Source organism: Ranitomeya imitator, chromosome 5 (genome assembly GCF_032444005.1).
Source record: "Ranitomeya imitator isolate aRanImi1 chromosome 5, aRanImi1.pri, whole genome shotgun sequence".
Taxonomy (NCBI): domain Eukaryota; kingdom Metazoa; phylum Chordata; class Amphibia; order Anura; family Dendrobatidae; genus Ranitomeya; species Ranitomeya imitator.
In genome coordinates this window covers 448,227,493-448,251,253 of record NC_091286.1, presented here as the reverse complement: position 1 = coordinate 448,251,253, position 23,761 = coordinate 448,227,493, and the positions used below count along the sequence as shown (strand labels likewise).

Here is a 23,761-nt window from a genome sequence, read left to right as displayed (position 1 = left end):
CCAGAAAGCGAATAACTTCCTGATGTGCAGGAGCCATGCACATGGTCAGCTGGGCCCAGTACTGAGGCTTATTCTTGGCCAAAGGTGTAGCATCAATTCCTCTCAACGGAATAGGACACCGCAAAGGCTCCAAGAAAAATCCACAACGTTTAGCATAATCCAAATCCATCAGATTCAGGGCAGCGCCTGAATCCACAAACGCCATGACAGAATACGATGACAAAGAGCACATTAAGGTAATGGACAAAAGGAATTTGGACTGTACAGTACCAATAACGGCAGAGCTATCGAACCGCCTAGTGCGTTTAGGACAATTAGAAATAGCATGAGTAGAATCACCACAATAGAAACACAGCCTGTTCAGACGTCTGTGTTCTTGCCGTTCTACTTTAGTCATAGTCCTGTCGCACTGCATAGGCTCAGGTTTACTCTCAGACAATACCGCCAGATGGTGCACAGATTTACGCTCGTGCAAGCGACGACCGATCTGAATGGCCAAGGACATAGACTCATTCAAACCAGCAGGCATAGGAAATCCCACCATTACATCCTTAAGAGCTTCAGAGAGACCCTTTCTGAACAAAGCCGCTAGTGCAGATTCATTCCACAGAGTGAGTACTGACCACTTCCTAAATTTCTGACAATATACTTCTACATCATCCTGACCCTGGCATAAAGCCAGCAGATTTTTCTCAGCCTGATCCACTGAATTAGGCTCATCGTAAAGCAATCCCAGCGCCTGGAAAAATGCATCAACATTACTCAATGCAGAATCTCCTGGTGCAAGAGAAAACGCCCAGTCCTGTGGGTCGCCGCGCAAAAAAGAAATAATAATCAAAACCTGTTGAATAGGATTACCAGAAGAATGAGGTTTCAAGGCCAAAAATAGCTTACAATTATTTCTGAAGCTCAGGAACTTAGTTCTGTCACCAAAAAACAAATCAGGAATCGGAATTCTTGGTTCTAGCATCGATTTCTGATCAATAGTATCTTGAATCTTTTGTACATTTACAACGAGATTATCCATTGAGGAGCACAGAGCCTGAATATCCATGTCCACAGCTGTGTCCTGAAGCACTCTAATGTCTAGGGGAAAAAAAAGACTGAAGACAGAGCTAAGAAAAAAAAATGATGTCAGGATTTCTTTTTTCCCTCTATTGGGAATCATTGGTGTGGCTCCTTGTACTGTTATGGCCGGCAATCAGGCAACACAGCGTGCAGTAATCAGCGCACATACAGAGATCTGGCAATAACCAAAAACAATAGGACGAGCTCTGAGACGTGGAATCTCTGTAGACTGCAGTACCTGATCTATCCTCACACAACTATAAGCAGCAGTGGATTGCGCCTATCACTACCTATGCAACTCGGCACTGCCTGAGGAGCTGACTAGCCTGAAGATAGAAATACAAGCCTGACTTACCTCAGAGAAATACCCCAAAGGAATAGGCAGCCCCCCACATATAATGACTGTTAGCAAGATGAAAAAACAAACGTAGGAATGAAATAGATTCAGCAAAGTGAGGCCCGATATTCTAGACAGAGCGAGGATAGCAAAGAGAACTATGCAGTCTACAAAAAACCCTAAAACGAAAACCACGCAAAGGGGCAAAAAGACCCACCGTGCCGAACTAACAGCACGGCGGTGCACCCCTTTGCTTCTCAGAGCTTCCAGCAAAAGTTAATAGCAAGCTGGACAGAAAAAACAGAAAACAAACTAGAAGCACTTATCTAGCAGAGCAGCAGGCCCAAGGAAAGATGCAGTAGCTCAGATCCAACACTGGAACATTGACAAGGAGCAAGGAAGACAGACTCAGGTGGAGCTAAATAGCAAGGCAGCCAACGAGCTCACCAAAACACCTGAGGGAGGAAGCCCAGAGACTGCAATACCACTTGTGACCACAGAAGTGAACTCAGCCACAGAATTCACAACAGGCGGCTGAGTGCTGATGTTTTTAGCCAGGGGTGGCCAATATCCATGGTCCCTTCCTAGGCTTTTAATATCAGCCCGCAGCTGTCTGCATAGCCTTTGCTGGTTATTAATAATGGGGGGAACCCCACGTCATTTTTTGGGGGGTTCCCCATTTTAGTAGCCAGTAAAGGCTAAGTATACAGCAGTGAGCTGATATTAATAGCCTGGGAAGCTCCATGGGTATCATCCCCTTCCGAGGCAATAAACATTGCCCCCAGTCGCTGGATTTCCCTCTGCTGGTTTTGAAAATTGCACGGGAGCCCACTCCATTGTTTTCCAATAAATAATAGTTTTTTAATTAAATACATGTCCAGTAACTTGCACACATACGGTACTAATTGTATTTGTCACCGACATCTATATATTTACCTATTCTATCTGTATTTACTGTATGTAATCCATCTCTTCTGTCGGCTCCTGCAGTGATTTTACAGAAGTCGGCAGATGAATTACCGGCTTTTCTAATGTCTATTTTTCAGTTCAATATAAATACATATATACTGTATATGTGTTACTGATATATATATATATATATATATATATATATACTAGATTGTGGCCCGATTCTAACGCATCGGGTATTCTAGAATATGCATGTCCCAGTAGTATATGGACAATGATGATTCCAGAATTCGCGGCAGACTGTGCCCGTCGCTGATTGGTCGAGGCAACCTTTATGACATCATCGTCGCCATGGCAACCATTATGACATCTACGTCGATACTGTGCCCGTCGCTGATTGGTCGAGGCGAATTCGCGGCAGACTGTGCCCGTCGCTGATTGGTCGAGGCAACCTTTATGACATCATCGTTGCCATGCTGTGCCCGTTGCTGATCAGACCAGAGACGCGGAATGTCTACGTCCTTTATGACATCATCGTCGCTGTGCCCGTCGCTGATTGGTCGAGGCAACCTTTATGACATCATCGTCGCCATGGCAACCATTATGACATCTACGTCGATACTGTGCCCGTCGCTGAATCAGAAACGTGGGATTTCTACGTCCTTTATGACATCATCGTCGCTGTGCCCGTTTCTGATTGGTCGAGGCCTGGCAGCCTCGACCAATCAGAGACGCGGGATTTCTACATCCTTTATGACATCATCGTCGCTGTGCCCGTCGCGGGATTTCTACGTCGATGCTGTGCTCGTCGCTGTGCCTGGCGGCCTCGACCAATCAGAGACGTGGGATTTCCAGTACAGACAGACAGACAGACAGAAAGACAGACAGAAAGACAGACAGACGGAAAAACCCTTAGGCAATTATATATATAGATACAGTATATACTGTATGTATTCTATGTGTATATATTCTATCTTTTCTATTTAAACCTGTCAGTGTGATTTTTACAGTAGCCGCATATGAATTGCCAGTTTTTCAAGGAAAACCTGTGTGTAAAAAAAAGGACAGCACTCGCATCATGCGAGTGCTGTGTGGTTTTTTTCGCATCCATTGACTTGCATTGGCGAGTTTCATCAAACATACGCAGCAAATCGCAGCATACTGCGATTTTTTTCTCAGTCCGATTTCAGCTGAGAAAAAAATTGCAGATGAGATGTCACCCATTAAATAACATTGGTCCGACTGCAGTCCACTTTTTTATCGGATTGCACTAGTCCATTAAACTCGCAAGTGAGTATCAGCCCTAGAGATCAGTGTGTGAGCTCCGTATGGAGTATGTTGGTATAGTGATCAGTGTGTGGGCTCTGTATGGAGAATGTCGGTATAGGGATCGGTGTGTGAGTTCTGTATGGGGAGTGTGTATAGGGATCGCTGTGTGAGCTCTGTATGGGGAGTATCAATATAGGGATCAGAGTGTGAGTTCTGTATGCAGAGTGTCAGTATAGGGATCGGTGTGTGAGCTCTGTATGCAGAGTGTCGGTATAGGGATCAGTGTGAGCTCTGTAGGGGAGTGTCGGTATAGGGATCAGTGTGAGCTCTATGGGGAGCATCGGTACAGGGATCGCTTTGTGAGCTCTGTATGAAGAGTGCCGGAATAGGGATCGGTGTGTGAGCTCTGTATGGAGAGTCGGTATAGGGATCGGGATCTGAGCTCTGTATGGGGAGTGTCGTACAGGGATCGGGGTGTGAGCTCTGTATGGATTCTGTCGGTATAGGGATCAGTGTGTGAGCTCTGTATGGAGAGTGTCTGTATAGGGATCAGTGTGTGAGCTCTGCAAGGAGTTTCGTATAGGGATCAGGGTGTGAGCTCTGTATGGAGAGTGTTGGTATAGAGATCGGTGTGTGAGCTCTGTATAGAATGTGTCGGTATAGGGATCGGGGTGTGAGCTCTGTATGGGGAGTGTCGGTATAGGGATCGGCGTGTGAGCTTTGTATGGAGAGTGTCGGTAAAGAGAGCGGGGTGTGAGCTCTGTATAAAGAGAGTGTCGGTATAGGGATCGGGGTTTGAGCTTTGCATGGAGTGTATCGGTATGGGGATCTGTGTGAGCTTTGTATGGGGAGTGTTGGTATAGGGATCGGTGTGAGCTCTATATGGGGAGTGTCGGTATAGGGATCGGGGTGTGGGCTCTGTATGGGGAGTGTCGGTATAGGGATCTGTGTGTGAGCTCTGTATGGGAAGTGTCGGTATAGGGATTGGGGTGTCAGCTCTGTATGGGGAGTGTCGGTATAGAGATCGGAGAGTGAGTTATGTATGGAGTATGTCGTTATAGGGATCGGAGTGTGAGTTATGTATGGAGAGTGTTGGTATAGGGATCGGTGTGTGATATCTATGGAGAGTGTCGGTATAGGATCAGCGTGTGATCTCTGTATGGAGAGTGTCGGTATAGGGATCAATGTGAGCTCTGTATGGAGTGTCGGTATAGGGATCAGTGTGTGAGCTCTGTATGGGGAGTGTCGGTATAGGGATCGATGTGATATCTGTATGGGAAGTGTTGGTATAGGGATCAATGCGAGTTCTGTATGGAGAGTGTTGGTATAGGGATCAGTGATTGAGCTCTGGGGAGTATCGGTATAGGGATCTGTGTGTGATTGTTATGGACCTGGTGGTTAGGAGCACCCGGCACGACCTGATAGTTAAACTGACACAGGACAAGCTCTGGGATGTGGGAGCTCTGCTGACCGCAACCCCTAATCCTATCACAACAACTAGAAATAGCCGTGGAGCGTTCCTGACTCTCCCTAGACGCCTCTTCACAGCCTAAGAGCTAGCTAACCCTAGAGATAGAAAATAAAGCCTACCTTGCCTCAGAGAAATTCCCCAAAGGAAAAGGCAGCCCCCCACATATATTGACTGTGAGTAAAGATGAAAGTCACAAACGCAGAAATGAAACAGGTTTCAGCAAAGGGAGGCCAGACTTACTAAACAGACTGAGGATAGGAAAGGTATCTTTGCGGTCAGCACAAAAAACTACAAAAGACCACGCAGAGTGTGCTAAAAGACCTCCGCACCGACTAACGGTGCGGAGATGCCACTCTGCATCCCAGAGCTTCCAGCTAGTAAGGCAAAATCATGATATCCAGCTGGACAAGGCAACAATGAACAAATAATAACTGGCAGGAACTTAGCTTCTGCTGGAGTAGACAGGTCACCAGAAAGATCCAAGAGCGAACTGAACAAATGCAGGAACATTGACAGCTGGCATGAAGTAACGATCTGAGTGGAGTTAAATAGAGCAGCCAACCAAATGATAAATCACGTCACCTGTGGAAGGAACCTCAGAAGCAGCAGCTCCACTCACAGCCACCAGAGGGAGTCCAAGGACAGAACTCGCCGAAGTACCATTCACGACCACAGGAGGGAGTTCGACAACAGAATTCACAACAGTACCCCCCCCTTGAGGAGGGGTCACCGAACCCTCACCAGAGACACCAGGCCGATCAGCATGAGCCAAATGAAAGGCACGAACTAGATCAGCAGCATGAACATCAGAGGCAAACACCCAGGAATTATCTTCCTGACCACAACCCTTCCACTTGACCAGGTACTGGAGTTTCCGTCTCGAAACACGAGAATCCAAAATCTTCTCCACCACATACTCCAACTCCCCCTCGACCAACACCGGGGCAGGAGGATCAACGGAGGGAACCATAGGCGCCACGTATCTCCGCAACAACGACCTATGGAATACATTATGGATGGCAAAAGAAGCTGGAAGGTCCAAACGAAATGACACAGGATTAAGAACTTCAGAAATCTTATATGGCCCAATGAAACGAGGCTTAAACTTAGGAGAGGAAACCTTCATAGGAACATGATGAGATGACAACCAAACCAAATCCCCAACACGAAGTCGGGGACCAACAGCGCTGGCGGATAGCGAAACGTTGAGCCTTCTCCTGGGACAATGTCAAATTGTCCACCACATGAGTCCAAATCTGCTGCAACCTGTCCACCACAGTATCCACACCAGTCTGATTAGTTCGTTCGGTTTGGCCATTAGTCTGAGGATGGAAAGCCGAAGAAAAAGACAAATCAATGCCCATCTTAGCACAAAAGGACCGCCAAAACCTCGAAACAAACTGGGAATCTCTGTCCGAGACGATGTTCTCCGGAATGCCATGCAAACGAAGCACATGCTGGAAAAACAATGGCACCAAATCAGAGGAGGAAGGCAATTTAGACAAGGGTACCAAATGGACCATCTTAGAGAAGCGATCACAAACCACCCAAATGACCGACATCTTTTGAGAAACAGGGAGATCAGAAATAAAATCCATGGAAATATGCGTCCAGGGCCTCTTCGGGACCGGCAAGGGCAAAAGCAACCCACTGGCACGAGAACAGCAGGGCTTAGCCCGAGCACAAGTCCCACAGGACTGCACAAAAGAACGCACATCCCGTGACAAAGAAGGCCACCAAAAGGATCTAGCCACCAAATCTCTGGTACCAAAGATTCCAGGATGACCAGCCAACACCGAACAATGAACCTCAGAGATAACTCTACTAGTCCATCTATCAGGGACAAACAGTTTCTCCGTTGGACAACGGTCAGGTCTATCAGCCTGAAACTTCTGCAGCACGCGCCGCAAATCAGGGGAGATGGCAGACAAAATTACCCCCTCTTTAAGAATACCCGCCGGCTCCGGAACACCCGGAGAGTCAGGCACAAAACTCCTTGACAGGGCATCAGCCTTCACATTCTTAGATCCCGGAAGGTATGAAACCACAAAATCAAAACGGGAGAAAAAGAGCGACCATCGAGCCTGTCTAGGATTCAACCGTTTGGCAGACTCGAGATAAGTCAAATTCTTGTGATCCGTCAAGACCACCACGCGATGTTTAGCTCCTTCAAGCCAATGTCGCCACTCCTCGAATGCCCACTTCATGGCCAACAACTCTCGATTGCCAACATCATAATTGCGCTCAGCAGGCGAGAATTTTCTAGAAAAGAAGGCACATGGTTTCATCACCGAGCCATCAGAACTTCTTTGCGACAAAACAGCCCCTGCTCCAATCTCAGAAGCATCAACCTCGACCTGAAACGGGAGCGAAACATCTGGCTGGCACAACACAGGGGCAGAAGAAAAACGACGCTTCAACTCCTGAAAAGCCTCTACAGCCGCAGAGGACCAATTGACCATATCAGCACCTTTCTTGGTCAAATCAGTCAACGGTTTAGCAATACTAGAAAAATTAGCGATGAAGCGACGGTAAAAATTAGCAAAGCCCAGGAACTTCTGCAGGCTCTTCACAGATGTCGGCTGAGTCCAATCATAAATGGCCTGAACTTTAACAGGGTCCATCTCGATAGTAGAAGGGAAAAAAATGAAACCCAAAAATGAAACCTTCTGAACTCCAAAGAGACACTTTGACCCCTTCACAAACAAGGAATTCGCACGAAGGACCTGGAACACCATTCTGACCTGCTTCACATGAGACTCCCAATCATCCGAAAAGACCAAAATGTCATCCAAATATACAATCATGAATCTATCCAGGTACTCTCGGAAGATGTCATGCATAAAGGACTGAAACACAGATGGAGCATTAGAAAGCCCGAATGGCATAACCAGGTACTCAAAATGGCCCTCGGGCGTATTAAATGCTGTGTTCCATTCATCGCCCTGTTTAATTCGCACAAGATTATACGCCCCTCGAAGATCTATCTTGGTGAACCAACTAGCCCCCTTAATCCGAGCAAACAAATCAGACAGCAGCAGCAAAGGATACTGAAATTTGACTGTGATCTTATTGAGAAGGCGGTAATCAATATAAGGTCTCAAAGAGCCATCCTTCTTGGCCACAAAAAAGAACCCTGCTCCCAATGGTGACGACGACGGGCGAATATGACCCTTCTCCAAGGATTCCTTTATATAACTCCGCATAGCGGCGTGCTCTGGCACAGATAAATTAAACAGTCGGCCCTTAGGAAACTTACTACCAGGAATCAAATTAATAGCACAATCGCAATCCTTATGAGGAGGTAGGGCACCGGATTTGGGCTCTTCAAATACATCCCGGTAATCTGATAAAAACTCAGGGACCTCAGAAGGAGTGGAAGGTGAAATTGACAACAATGGAACATCACCATGTACCCCTTGACAACCCCAGCCGGACACAGACATAGATCTCCAATCCAACACTGGATTATGGACCTGTAGCCATGGCAACCCCAAAACGACCACATCATGCAGATTATGCAACACCAAAAAGCGAATATCCTCCTGATGTGCAGGAGCCATGCACATGGTCAATTGAGTCCAGTACTGAGGCTTATTCTTGGCCAAAGGCGTAGCATCAATTACTCTCAATGGAATAGAATACTGCAAGGGCTCCAAGAAAAAACCACAGTGCCTGGCAAACTCCAAGTCCATCAAATTCAGGGCAGCGCCTGAATCCACAAATGCCATAACAGAATAGGACGACAGAGAGCAAATCAGAGTAACGGACAAAAGAAATTTAGACTGTACCATACCAATGGTGGCAGACCTAGCGAACCGCTTAGTGCTCTTAGGACAATCGGAGATAGCATGAGTGGATTCACCACAGTAAAAACACAGCCCATTCAGACGTCTGTGTTCTTGCCGTTCAGCTCTGGTCAAAGTCCTATCACACTGCATAGGCTCAGGCCTATGCTCAGAGAATACCGCCAAATGGTGCACAGCTTTGCGCTCACGCAAGCGCCGATCGATCTGAATGGCCAAGGACATAGACTCATTCAGACCAGCAGGCGTGGGAAATCCCACCATGACATCCTTAAGGGCTTCAGAAAGACCCTTTCTGAAAATTGCTGCCAGGGCACACTCATTCCACTGAGTAAGCACAGACCACTTTCTAAACTTCTGACAGTACACCTCCGCTTCATCCTGACCCTGACACAAAGCCAGCAAGATTTTCTCTGCCTGATCCACTGAATTTGGTTCATCATAAAGCAATCCAAGCGCCAGAAAAAACGCATCAACATCACGCAATGCAGGATCTCCTGGCGCAAGGGAAAATGCCAAGTCTTGAGGGTCACCACGCAACAAAGAAATAATGATTTTTACTTGTTGAACGGGGTCACCAGAGGAGCGGGGTTTCAAAGCTAGAAACAGTTTACAATTATTTTTGAAATTCAGGAACTTAGATCTATCCCCAGAAAATAAATCAGGAATAGGAATTCTAGGCTCTAACATCGGATTCTGAACCACAAAATCTTGAATGTTTTGTACCCTTGCAGTGAGATGATCCACACAAGAGGACAGACCTTGAATGTCCATATCTACACCTGTGTCCTGAACCACCCAAAGGTTTAGGGGAAAAGAAAGACAAAACACAGTGCAAAGAAAAAAAAAATGGTCTCAGAACTTCTCTTATCCCTCTATTGAGATGCATTAATGCTTTGGGCCAGCTGTACTGTTATGGACCTGGTGGTTAGGAGCACCCGGCACGACCTGATAGTTAAACTGACACAGGACAAGCTCTGGGATGTGGGAGCTCTGCTGACCGCAAACCCTAATCCTATCACAACAACTAGAAATAGCCGTGGAGCGTTCCTGACTCTCCCTAGACGCCTCTTCACAGCCTAAGAGCTAGCTAACCCTAGAGATAGAAAATAAAGCCTACCTTGCCTCAGAGAAATTCCCCAAAGGAAAAGGCAGCCCCCACATATATTGACTGAGTAAAGATGAAAGTCACAAACGCAGAAATGAAACAGGTTTCAGCAAAGGGAGGCCAGACTTACTAAACAGACAGAGGATAGGAAAGGTATCTTTGCGGTCAGCACAAAAAACTACAAAAGACCACGCAGAGTGTGCAAAAAGACCTCCGCACCGACTAACGGTGCGGAGATGCCACTCTGCATCCCAGAGCTTCCAGCTAGTAAGGCAAAATCATGATATCCAGCTGGACAAGGCAACAATGAACAAATAATAACTGGCAGGAACTTAGCTTCTGCTGGAGTAGACAGGTCACCAGAAAGATCCAAGAGCGAACTGAACAAATGCAGGAACATTGACAGCTGGCATGGAGTAACGATCTGAGTGGAGTTAAATAGAGCAGCCAACCAAAAGATAAATCACGTCACCTGTGGAAGGAACCTCAGAAGCAGCAGTTCCACTCACAGCCACCAGAGGGAGTCCATGGACAGAACTCGCCGAAGTACCATTCACGACCACAGGAGGGAGTTCGTCAACAGAATTCACAACAGTGATATCTGTATGGAAAGTGTAGGTATAGGGATTAGAGTGTGAGCTCTGTATGGAGAGTGTCGGTATAGGGATCAGTGTTTGAGCTCTGTATGGAGAGTGTCGGTATAGGGATCATTGTGAGCTCTGTATGGAGAGTGTCGGTGTAGGGATCAGTGTTTGAGTTCTGTATGGGGACTGTCGGTATATGGATCAGTGTGAGCTCTGTATGGAGAGTGTCGGTATAGGGATCGGTGTGTCATATCAATATCTGTATGGGGAGTGTCGTTATAAGGATCAGTGTGAGCTCTATATGGGGAGTGTAAGTATAGGGATCAGTGTGTGAGCTCTGTTTGGAGAGTTTCGGTATATGGATCAATGTGAGCTCTGTATGGAGAGTGTTGGTATAGGGATCTGTGTGTGATGTCTGTATGGGGAATGTCGGTATAGGGATCAGTTTGTGAGCTCTGTATGGAGAGTGTAGGTGTAGGGATTAGTGTGTGAGCTCTGTATGGAGAGGGTCGGCATAGGGATCAATGTGAGCTCTGTATGTAGAGTGTCGGTATAGGGATCAGCGTTTGAGCTCTGAATGGAGAGTGTCGGTATAGGGATCAGTGTGAGCTCTGTTGGGGAGTGTCGGTATAGGGATCAGAGTTTGAGCTCTGTATGGAGAGTGTCGGTATAGGGATCAATGTGTGAGCTCTGTATACGGAGTGTCTGTATAGGGATCGGGGTGTGAGCTCTGTATGGAGAGTGTTGGTATAAGGATCAGTGTGTGAGCTCTGTTTGGAGAGTGTCGGTATAGGGATCAATGTGAGCTCTGTATGGAGAGTGTTGGTATAGGGATCTATGTGTGATGTCTGTATGGGGAATTGTTGTGAATTCTGTTATCGAACTCCCTCCTGTGGTCATGAATGGTACTTCAGCGAGTTCTGTCCATGGACTCCCTCTGGTGGCTGTGAGTGGAGCTGCTGCTTCTGAGGTTCCTTCCACAGGTGACGTAGGTTATTCTTTGGCTGGCTGCTCTATTTAACTCCACTCAGATCGTTACTCCATGCCAGCTGTCAATGTTCTTGTACTGGTTCAGTTCGCTCTTGGATCTTTCTGGTGACCTGTCTACTCCAGCAGAAGCTAAATCCCTGCTAGTTAATTATTTGTTCATTGTTTCCTTGTCCAGCTGGCTATCACGAATTTTCCTTGCCAGCTGGAAGCTCTGGGATGCAGAGTGGCACCTCCGCACCGTGAGTCGGTGCGGAGGTCTTTTTGCACACTCTGCGTGGTCTTTTTGTAGTTTTTTGTGCTGACCGCAGAGATACCTTTCCTATCCTCAGTCTGTTTAGTAAGTCTGGCCTCCCTTTGCTGAAACCTGTTTCATTTCTGTGTTTGTGACTTTCATCTTTACTCACAGTCAATATATGTGGGGGGCTGCCTTTTCCTTTGGGGAATTTCTCTGAGGCAAGGTAGGCTTTATTTTCTGTTTTTAGGGCTAGTTAGCTCTTAGGCTGTGAAGAGGCGACTAGGTCGTGTTAGGTACGCTCCACGGCTATTTCTAGTTGTGTGATAGGATTAGGGGTTGCGGTCAGCAGAGCTCCCACTTCCCAGAGCTTGTCCTGTGTGAGTTTAACCATCAGGTCGTTCCAGGTGCTCCTAACCACCAGGTCCATAACAGTACAGCTGGCCCAAAGTATTAATGCATCTCAATAGAGGGATAAGAGAAGTTCTGAGACCATTTTTTTTTTCTCTGCAGTGTTTTTTGTCTTTCTTTTCCCCTTAACCTCTGGGTGGTTCAGGACACAGGTGTAGATATGGACATACAAGGTCTGTCCTCTTGTGTGGATCATCTCACTGCAAGGGTACAAAACATTCAAGATTTTGTGGTTCAGAATCCGATGTTAGAGCCTAGAATTCCAATTCCTGATTTGTTTTCTGGAGATAGATCTAAGTTCCTGAATTTCAAAAATAATTGTAAACTGTTTCTAGCTTTGAAACCCCGCTCCTCTGGTGACCCCGTTCAACAAGTAAAAATCATTATTTCTTTGTTGCGTGGTGACCTTCAAGACTGGGCATTTTCCCTTGCGCCAGGAGATCCTGCATTGCGTGATGTTGATGCGTTTTTTCTGGCGCTTGGATTGCTTTATGATGAACCAAATTCAGTGGATCAGGCAGAGAAAATCTTGCTGGCTTTGTGTCAGGGTCAGGATGAAGCGGAGGTGTACTGTCAGAAGTTTAGAAAGTGGTCTATGCTTACTCAGTGGAATGAGTGTGCCCTGGCGGCAATTTTCAGAAAGGGTCTTTCTGAAGCCCTTAAGGATGTCATGGTGGGATTTCCCACGCCTGCTGGTCTGAATGAGTCTATATCCTTGGCCATTCAGATCGATCGGCGCTTGCGTGAGCGCAAAGCTGTGCACCATTTGGCGGTATTCTCTGAGCATAGGCCTGAGCCAATGCAATGTGATAGGACTTTGACCAGAGCTGAACGGCAAGAACACAGACGTCGGAATGGGCTGTGTTTTTACTGTGGTGAATCAACTCATGCTATCTCTGATTGTCCTAAGCGCACTAAGCGGTTCGCTAGGTCTGCCACCATTGGTACGGTACAGTCTAAATTTCTTTTGTCCGTTACTCTGATTTGCTCTCTGTCGTCCTATTCTGTTATGGCATTTGTGGATTCAGGTGCTGCCCTGAATTTGATGGACTTGGAGTTTGCCAGGCGCTGTGGTTTTTTCTTGGAGCCATTGCAGTATCCTATTCCATTGAGAGGAATTGATGCTACGCCTTTGGCCAAGAATAAGCCTCAGTACTGGAGTCAATTGACCATGTGCATGGCTCCTGCACATCAGGAGGATATTCGCTTTTTGGTGTTGCATAATCTGCATGATGTGGTCGTTTTGGGGTTGCCATGGCTACAGGTCCATAATCCAGTATTGGATTGGAAAACTATGTCTGTGTTCGGCTGGGGTTGTCAGGGGGTACATGGTGATGTTCCATTGCTGTCAATTTCCCCTTCTACTCCTTCTGAAGTCCCTGAGTTTTTGTCAGATTACCGGGATGTATTTGAAGAGCCCAAATCCGGTGACTTACCTCCTCATAGGGATTGCGATTGTGCTATTGATTTGATTGCTGGTAGTAAGTTTCCTAAGGGCCGACTGTTTAATTTATCTGTGCCAGAACACGCCGCTATGCAGAGTTATATAAAGGAATCCTTGGAGAAAGGGCATATTCACCCGTCGTCATCACCGTTGGGAGCAGGGTTCTTTTTTGTGGCCAAGAAGGATGGCTCTTTGAGACCTTGTATTGATTACCGCCTTCTTAATAAGATCACAGTCAAATTTCAGTACCCTTTGCCGCTGCCGCTGCCTTTTCCTTTGGGGAATTTCTCTGAGGCAAGGTAGGCTTTATTTTCTGTCTTTAGGGCTAGTTAGCTCTTAGGCTGTGAAGAGGCGTCTAGGTCGTGTTAGGTACGCTCCACGGCTATTTCTAGTTGTGTGATAGGATTAGGGGTTGCGGTCAGCAGAGCTCCCACTTCCCAGAGCTTGTCCTGTGTGAGTTTAACCATCAGGTCGTTCCGGGTGCTTCTAACCACCAGGTCCATAACAGGGAATGTCGGTATAGGGATCAGTTTGTGAGCTCTGTATGGAGAGTGTAGGTGTAGGGATTAGTGTATGAGCTCTGTATGGAGAGGGTCGGTATAGGGATCAATGTGAGCTCTGTATGTAGAGTGTCAGTATAGGGATCAGTGTTTGAGCTCTGGAGAGTGTCGGTATAGGGATCAGTGTGTGAGCTCTGTTGCGGTGTGTCGATATAGGGATCAGGGTGTGAGCTCTGTATGGAGAGTGTCGGTATAGGGATCAGTGTGTGAGCTCTGTATGAGGAGTATCGGTATAGAGATCGGAGAGTGAGTTATGTATGGAGTGTGTCTTTATAGGGATCGGAGTGTGATTTATGTATGGAGAGTGTCGGTATAGCTCTGTGTGAGCTCTGTATGGAGAGTGTCGGTATAGGGATCAGTGTGTGAGCTCTGTATGGGGAGTGTCGGTATAGGGATCATTGTTTGATATCTGTATGGGGAGTGTCGGTATAGGGATCATTGTTTGATATCTGTATGGGGAGTGTCGGTATAGGGATCAGTGTGAGTTCTGTATGGAGAGTTTTGGTATAGGGATCACTGTGTGAGCTCTGGGGAGTGTCGGTATAGGGATTAGTGTGTGATATCTGTATGGAAAGTGTAAGTATAGATATTAGTGTGTGAGCTCTGTATGGAGAGTGTTGGTATAGGGATCAATGTGAGCTCTTTATGGAGAGTGTTGGTGTAGGGATCAGTGTTTGAGCTCTGTATGAGTGTCGGTATAGGGTTCAATGTGAGCTGTGTATGGAGAGTGTCGGTATAGGGATAAGTGTGAGCTCTGTATGGAGTGTCGGTATAGGGATAAATGTGAGCTCTGTATGGAGAGTGTCGGTATAGGGATCAGTGTGTGAGCTCTGTATGGGGAGTGTCGGTATAGGGATCGTTGTGTGACATGTGCATGAGGAATGTCGGTATAGGGATCGGAGTGTAACCTCTGGAAAGTGTCGGTATAGGGATCAGTGTGTGAGCTCTGTATGGAGAGTGTCGGTATAGGGATCGGGGTGTGAGCTCTGTATGGAGTGTCCGTATAGGGATCAGTGTGAGCTCTGTATGGAGAGTGTCGATATAGGGATCAGTGTGAGCTCTGTATGGAGAGTGTCGGTATAGGGATAAGTGTGAGCTCTGTATGGAGAGTGTTGGTATAGGGATAAGTGTGAGCTCTGTATGGAGAGTGTCGGTATAGGAATCAGTATGAGCTCTGTATGGAGAGTGTCGGTATAGGGATCAGTATGAGCTCTGTATGGAGAGTGTCGGTATAGGGATCATTATGAGCTCTGTATGGGGAGTGTCGGTATAGGGATCGTTGTGTGATATGTGTATGAGGAATGTCGGTATAGGGATCGGAGTGTGACCTCTGGAGAGTGTCGGTATAGGGATCAGTGTGTCAGTTCTGTATGGAGAGTGTCGGTATAGGGATCAATGTGAGCTCTGTATGAGGATTGTCGATCTAGGGATCAGTGTGAGCTCTGTATGAGGATTGTCGATTTAGGGATCAGTGTGAGCTCTGTATGGAGAGTGTTGGAATAGGGATCCATGTGTGAGCTCTGTATAGAGAGTGTCGGTATAGGGATCAATGTGAGCTCTGTATGTAGAGCCCATGGTTAAAAAAAAAAAATCAAATGGATAACCCCTTTAAGTTAAATTTATTAAGTCATCCCAATGAGTTATAATAAGAAGTGTTTTTGATATGGAGAAGTTTGAATTATTATTTTATGTGCTGATAATATTAAGTATTTTGTATTGCAACATGAGTGTATTTAGATAAAAGAAACAAAGCAGATATTTGCCTGGTAAAATATTTTAATAATAATATGATATAGGTAACAAAGCCTGCATCACTATAAGACAGGTACAGAGTAAAGGTAAAATAAATGTACAAGTGTGCTACAAAATATGAGATTTCTGGAAACTTATTGGGAGAGTCTTCATAAGATGCATAAATGTAGTAGTAATAACATCAAACATTAAAAAATATAGTCATAAAACCTCAGAAGAATCAGTAGGGCCTTGGTTGTGCCAATAAGCCAAGGTGCAGCCATGTATAGTGTATTTGCAGCAGCTATGAAAATTCTACCACCAGTTCATGATCATGAGAACCTACATCGAATGAAAAATAAAATAGAATCAAGTACCACATTCTCTAAGGAGAAAATAAGGAAGGATATATGCAGATTTTATAGGACTCCCATCCGTGGCTTGTCACTTTTTTTATATAATGTACCTTAAATCTTTACTTTTTTGTAACAATACAGAAAAACAAATGAGGTAGGTTCCTACAAAGTGCACAGTGTGAGGAACTAAATCTAAATTCTAGAATATTTATGGCCATTTCACACGTAATTTTTGGTAAGTATAAGGGTATGTGCACATGTTGCAGATTTCCTGCAGATCTGCAGCTTTTTTTCCGCGCAGAAATGCTGCAGAGCCGCAAATGATTTACAGTACAATGTAAATCAATGGCAAAAAAAAATGCTGTGCTAATGGTGCGGAAAAATCTGCACGGAAAACGCAGCAGATTAAAAAAAGGACCATGTCACTTCTTTTTGCAGATCCGCTGCGTTTCTGCACCCATTCCATAGCAGAAATCTGCAGGGGTCAAAAAAAAAAAGGAAGAAATCCGCATAAAAATCTGCAACTTGTGCACATACCAAAAAAAGGCGCAGATTCTGACCTGCGCTTTCTGCCAAGAAATGCAGAGTCTGCACAGAAAATTCCACAGTCAAATTTAAAACATATAGCATCATGTCTGTGCTGCAACCCATTGCAATCTATGAGACACACATTTGATAAGATGCTTGATGTACCTTTTTAAGCAATGTTTCTGTTATATGTTTTAAAAGGAATCTGTCACTAGTTCTATGCTATCTACTCTGAAAGCAGCATAATGTACAGAAAGAGATCCTCATTCCAGTAATGAGTCACTTACTTGGCTGTTGGATGTAGTTTTAGTAAATTCAGTGTTTTATCAGCAGGGGATTATCACTAGAGGACTAGTAAACCTGCTGCTCGGTAGCCCTAGCACACTCACACCTATACACGGTGTACACATAAAGCTGCCAAGAAGTAGAGTGGGTTATACAGCGCTCAGTATTCATAGAACTGGTACATCTGTGATTTCATCAAATCGACATCATGAAGACTACTAAGTAATACATACCTGGAATCAGGGTCTCAGTCGCTCTCAGAATGAGTAGCAAAAACCTGTAGTCAAAAGCAGCTGCAGGGAAACCCGATTGGTGGCGGTCTCAGAGGTGGGAGACCTTTAAGTTATGCCATGGTTGAATACCCCTTTAGGACTGCTGAGGTAATGTAATCTCTTAGCTGGTGACAGATTCCCTTTAAAGGGAACCTGTCACCTGAATTTGGCGGGACCGGTTTTCGGTCATATGGGCGGAGTTTTCGTGTGTTTGATTCACCCTTTCCTTACCCGCTGGCTGCATGCTGGCCACAATATTGGATTGAAGTTCATTCTTTGTCCTCCGTAGTACACGCATGCGCAAGGTAACCTTGCCTTGCGCATGCGTGTACTACGGAGGACATAGAATGAACTTCAATCCAATATTGCGGCCAGCATGCAGCCAGCGGGTAAGGAAAGGGTGAATCAAATACCCAAAAACTGCGCCCATATGACCGAAAACCGGTCCCGCCAAATTCAGGTGACAGGTTCCCTTTAAGTAAAATAGGTTACTAGCATTTTTTCCAAATTACGTAGCATAAAAACCTCACCAAAAACTCATTGTGGGAATGTAGCCTTAAAACAGCTACTGAGTTTTAATCATATATATCTGGTGCTTGTAAAAGTAAGTAAAGCGAATATGGAAGTGACTCATTATAGTAGATCTGTAGGTAATTTGTCACTTGATATAGTTTCTAGTGACATCACTTATTAGATAAAACTCTTGCAGTGAAACAAGAGACACAGATGTACTATTGGCTCTGTACATATCGGCATACTGGCTATAAAAATAGCAGAAGCCATGGCAGTCTGATGGATCTCTCAATAGGATGGGAAAGTAGCACTGCCTTCAGCCTTAAGAAATGTAAAAAATGCAACATTCTGGTTGTTGTGAGATAACACTATGTGAGGTAGTAGAGGCGGCTAATTTTGTTATCTTGTTAAAGGGAACCTATCAGGAGAATCATGGTGCCCTAAAACACCAACAGGCTTCCTCATGATAAAGGACGATGCACTGCCGACAGCTCACCTATGCACATATAGAGACACCAGTCAGGCCAAGGCAGAGGACACTCCTCCCAGGGTCATATTTTCAGAGATAAAATAATCCTTAATATTGAAGAAGTCTGTCAATATTTAATGATGTCAGAGGTTATTGCAGAATGAATCTCCTGAACGATTACCTTCTAAATAGTAAGCTACTAAAAATGTCTAATGAATGTATATTTTATCAGATATTGCCCCGGGCAGGTGTGTCATAATCTGCATCCTGGTCCACCAGTAGTAATCCATGGGATTGTAGCGCGTATATGGCGTCTCCGCAGTCAGAGCATGGGTGATGTCATTAATGACCGGAGACGTGTCTGTTGAACCACTATTGCAATACGTGTGCATTCTGGCGATTTTCTCGTCAAAGTACTTTCTTCCATAATCATTCTTCACGGTTTCTGATAACTCGTCCCACATCTTATCGCCAATTGCTTTTATTTTTTCAGGGCTGTATAAACTGGTGGCTGCGATGAAATTCCCAGGTTCAACCACACTCACTTTCACTCCAAGGGGGTGCATCTCATAACGCAAGCAATCGGAGAAAGCCTCCACCCCAAATTTGGTGATACAATAGGGAGAACGAGCCGGGTTTGCCATGCGACCCAACATACTGCTTATATTCACTACACGTCCTGGAATAAAACATGGGCATAAAATCATATTAGCGAACATTTCAACATACAGTCTTATTATTTTATAATGACCAGTCTTACTGAACTCTGGAACATACTGACTGTGACTAGTCATAGTCAAGAATGACGACCATACGATCAATGGAAATATGTTGGAGATAAATGATCAGTTCCGTTGTTATCACTTTCTATTATTTATATAGTAGCTGGATCTTTATTTTTCTGAAACAGATCTACAATTTCTTTTTATAATGCGGTAAGTGAGTAAATACTGTTTATTTTTATTATTTGGAAACACTCCATTAGCTTATTTTTTACATTTTCAGACAACCTTTTTAAAGGGTAACCGTCATTTTAATTTTTATTTTTTAAATCATTGGTACATATGAAAATAAGAAAATTTGTAATATATTTTATCAGAGAAATCTGTTTCAAATCAAAACTCTGGATTCTGATGTAAAATCTGTATTCAGTGAAGACTTTCCCATTACTGAGAGAGGGGATGCGAGCTGCTACCGATACACTTCTATATAGACGGGAGGAGGAGCTGGAGGCCGAGCTCTTCCCCGACTTATGTAGATAGAATCGTATATACACAAAAGAGCACAGTGAGGCCAAAAATACTCTGTTGTAAAAAAAAAAATCACAATAATAAGCAAGTGCTAGTCAAAAGATGGAAAAAAAACAGGGTATTTAGTTAATACGTTTTTTTTTGCAAAAAAATGTATACTAAGCTGCTCCACCAATCGTCAAGGTATACCCATATAGAGCAGTCCTACCTAATGTATATAATCCCTATCTGATGTATTTAAAAACCTGATCATCATATAGTACCTGTATAAGCAGGGTTCAGAGAGAGAATATCCATGTCGACATGCAGGATGGAACAGCTTTAGTGCAAATGACCCAGAAGGAGTGGTGGACTCCCCAGTCTTGTAGAAACAAGGGAACAGTTATAAAACCAGAAACACATGGGCAACTTATCAACTAAATACCCTGTTTTTTCCATCTTTTGACTAGCACTTGCTTATTACAAGATTCAAGATTCAAAGAAGCTTTGTTGGCAGGACCAAATACACATCAGTTTTGCCAAAGCAAGTGTATAAAGGCAATAGGGATAGGGACTGTGGGGATGTTGGGTAGGAGCTGTAGGGAAGGTGGATGGGGGCAGATCCATTGTGGGGGTTATAGTCCATGGCATAGGGGAGGTGGATGGGGCAGGTCCAGGTTGGGGGCTATAGTCCATGGCATAGGGGAGGTGGATGGGGCAGATCCAGGGTGGGGGCTATAGTCCATGGCATAGGGGAGGTGGATGGGGCAGGTCCAGGTTGGGGGCTATAGTCCATGGCATAGGGGAGGTGGATGGGGCAGGTCCAGGTTGGGGGCTATAGTCCATGGCATCATAGTTCTCTTTCTCGCAGTCTATGGCATTCGCTCACATACCGCGCTGCTATCTCCACTGCTCTCTCTTCTTCTCCCAGCAGGATATGTTTTCTCTTCCTCCTTCATGGTGATGAAGTCTGGGAAGAGATGTGAGAGTCTCCTGAAGTGAGTGTCCCTCACTGCTGAGTATTTGGAGCAGTGTAGCAGGAAGTGGGTTTCGTCCTCTATGGCCTCCTGGTCACAGTGTTGGCACAGTCTTTCCTCCCTGGGCTTGTAGCTCTGCCTGTGTCGGCCACATTCGATGGCCAGACTGTGGGCGCTGAGTCTATATCGGCTCAGGGTCTGGCGGTCTCTGGGGTCCGGGAGTTTCTCCAGATATGGCGCCAGTCTGTAGTCTCTCTGTAGGCTCCGGTACATGGTCAGTTTCTGTGAGCTAATGATATCATTCTTCCAGTCACTGACATACCTCTCCTGGCCTTCGTCTGCCATCTGCCTAATTCCGGCTTTTGTCAGGTTGTTGTGATTGGTGTTCTGGTCCGGTTGGGTTTGGCTGGGCTGTTCCGAGGGTTCTGGTTTTTCTGTTTCGCCTACATGTATCAGGGCTTTATGGTGATGGGAGCTTGGATTGCTCCTATGCAGGTGAGCCCAGAATGACAGCGCCCTCTTTAGAACTGTTAGGTGTAGAGGGAATCTGCCACCCCAGACAGGGCTCTGCAGTGCCCGTTTCTATGGTTCAATGGAGATCTAAGCAATATCAGCAAGTTATCACCTGTCCTATCACTATGCCATAGCTTCTAATGATCTAAGTGACCATTAAAGGCTGGAATTACACATAGAAATGTGGTTGCAGTTTCTAATGGAATTCTGTGATTTTTTTTACAACAGAGTATTTTTGGCCTCACTGTGCTCTTTTGTGTCTTCAAGTTTCTTGGTGGTGTGTGAACATGTTCCTACAGACTTGTTCAATGTGCAAGTAGCCCATGTGTTTCTGGTTTTATAGAATCTTATATGTAGCAACTACCATCCCTGATCCCAGTAATGGAAAAGTCTTCACCGAATACAGATCTTACATCAGAATTCAGAATTTTGAGAATGACAAATCAATTTTGGCAGAAAAAGAAGTACATTTCTCTGATAAGATATACAGTGGGGAAAAGAAGTATTTGATACACTGCCGATTTTGCAAGTTTTCCCACCTACAAAGAATAGAGAGGTCTGTAATTTTTATCGTAGGTACAATTCAACTGTGAGAGACAGATTCTAAAAATAAAAACCAGAAAATAACATTGTATGATTTTTACATAATTAATATGCATTTTATTGCATGAGATAACTATCTGATGGAATAGAAAAACAGAACTTCATATTTGGTACAGAAACCTTTGTTTGGAATTACAGAGGTCAGACGTTTCCTGTAGTTCTTGACCACGTTTTACACAGTTGCTTATTGTCATGTGTAGTATCGTTTTATGAAATAAAAATTAAAACAACAGTTACACTTTAAACTTGTATCTGAATGGGAAATCTTCAGCTCTCTATCAGAAAATAAAACTTTAATTTTCTGTACAGATAAAAAAACCAACATGGTGTTAAAAGGTTACAATGTAACAAAGAGGTATTAACCTTTCGTACATAGGTGATAGCTTCCTGAAAATGAGAATAGATATTGTGTGAATGGTTTATAACTTCTAATCAGTGGGGGGTCTGACAGCAGGGTCCCCCACATATAACGAGAACAGGGCTGTGAAGAGTCCCCTCTGAATAGAGTAGTGGCTGGACATGCACAGTACTACGCAACTCATTCTCTGAGACACAGCCATCGTCAGCAGTCTGATATAGAGTGAATGGAACAGGGGACACATGTCCAGTAGCCACCCCACACAGGGCTCTGCAGTGCCCGTTTCTAGGGTTCAATGGGGATCCAAGCATTATCAGCAAGTTATCACCTGTCCTATCACTATGCCATAGCTTCTAATGATCTAAGTGACCATTAAAGGCTGGAATTACACATAGAAATCTGGTTGCAGTTTCTAATGCAATTCTATTTTTTAGTAAAACACTGTAATAAATATAATAAATAGTGAAATATCTGTCTCTTTAAATGGTCACTATTATTTCAACTAACTCTGCATAAAGCAATTGTACAAGAATGTAAGAAATGTTGTGATACATCTCATCAGATAATTTTGCTTCTTTCTCCATCTATTCGGCACTTCTCTTCCCCTTGCTTTCTAACTAATCACTCACTCAAAAAGTCACTTAAAATCTGTGTCTTGCTCAAGAGAGGCTGCAACCTTAATGAGGGATCAGATTACAGCTGCTGAGTGTGGAGGAGCAGCAGAGTGAGAGAGAAGCATCCGGACAGACTGGCCATCTTATCAGTAATTGTTTTACCCACATCCCAGCGCTAGATTCACAGGTACACTGCTAAGTACTAATGTAAAAAGTGAGAATGCTGCTTCTGTGTTACTTAGAGACAGAAGAGCAAATATTTCTTGTGAGTGCGCTTTATATGGGAGAAATCATAGCAGCTGTACGTATGTATTTCCTTTCTGCACGCTGTGGGCTATTGTGGGGCTATTGTATGTTCCCATCCGGTCACCCACGTTGTTGCGGATTGGGCATCAATGCACTGGACTTGTTCCATACATTTGGGATCATAACCTCTTCATTGACCTGACGGAGTAGCATTAGTTACCTACCAATGATATTGTGGGGCATTGGTGACATTTAATCTCCTTATGTATATTTTGCATGTAATTTATTGAGATTGTGCATTATAATGGGGTGGACCTATATGATTTTACTTATGTTTTAATGTCCATGTGTGGTAATAAAGTTTTCTAATTTTGATAATATTGGTTGTGTGCACAGCATACAGTGGTTCTTTCCTTTTTTTGTCATATTGTGGTTCACCACTGACAGTGCACCCCTGTGCTTTATTTATTTTGCTTATGGTAGTGCGCCCTGTGCAAATTTTTGCTTTATAAAATACTCCTGCCCACAGACTCAATTAATCAGTCAGACTCTAACCTCTACAACATGGGCAATACCAAAAGAGCTTTCTAAGGATGTCAGGGACAAGATCATAGACCTGCACAAAGTTGGAATGGGCTACAAAACCATAAGGAAGATGCTGGGTGAGAAGGAGACAACTATTGGTGCAAACAGTAACAAAATGGAATACAAAATGACTCAATTGACATCGATCTGGGCACCATGCAAAATCTCACCTCGTGGGATATCCTTGATCATGAGGAAGGTGAGAGGATCAGCCTAAAACTACACGGGGGAACTGGTTAATGATCTCAAGGCAGCTGGGACCACAGTCACCAAGAAAACCACTGGTAACACAT

General features: G+C 44.6%; 1 protein-coding gene across 2 annotated transcripts in view; it reads right to left on the bottom strand.

Annotated features, from left to right (window-relative positions):
- Positions 1-15,950: 15,950 nt before the first annotated feature.
- Positions 15,951-23,761, bottom strand: part of BDH1 (3-hydroxybutyrate dehydrogenase 1) — a 49,592-nt gene continuing 41,781 nt past the window's right edge. The window contains exons 7-8 of one of the 2 annotated variants that reach the window (XR_011312456.1): positions 17,813-19,022; positions 15,952-17,521 (exon numbers count right to left, since the gene is read on the bottom strand). Coding sequence is in view for 1 of the 2 variants with exons in the window: in XM_069727195.1 (XP_069583296.1) it covers positions 18,553-19,022 (470 nt within the window). In the remaining variant the exon portion in view is untranslated. Of the gene's footprint in view, positions 19,023-23,761 lie in introns of both variants that reach the window. The other variant, XM_069727195.1, reaches the window with a different exon arrangement.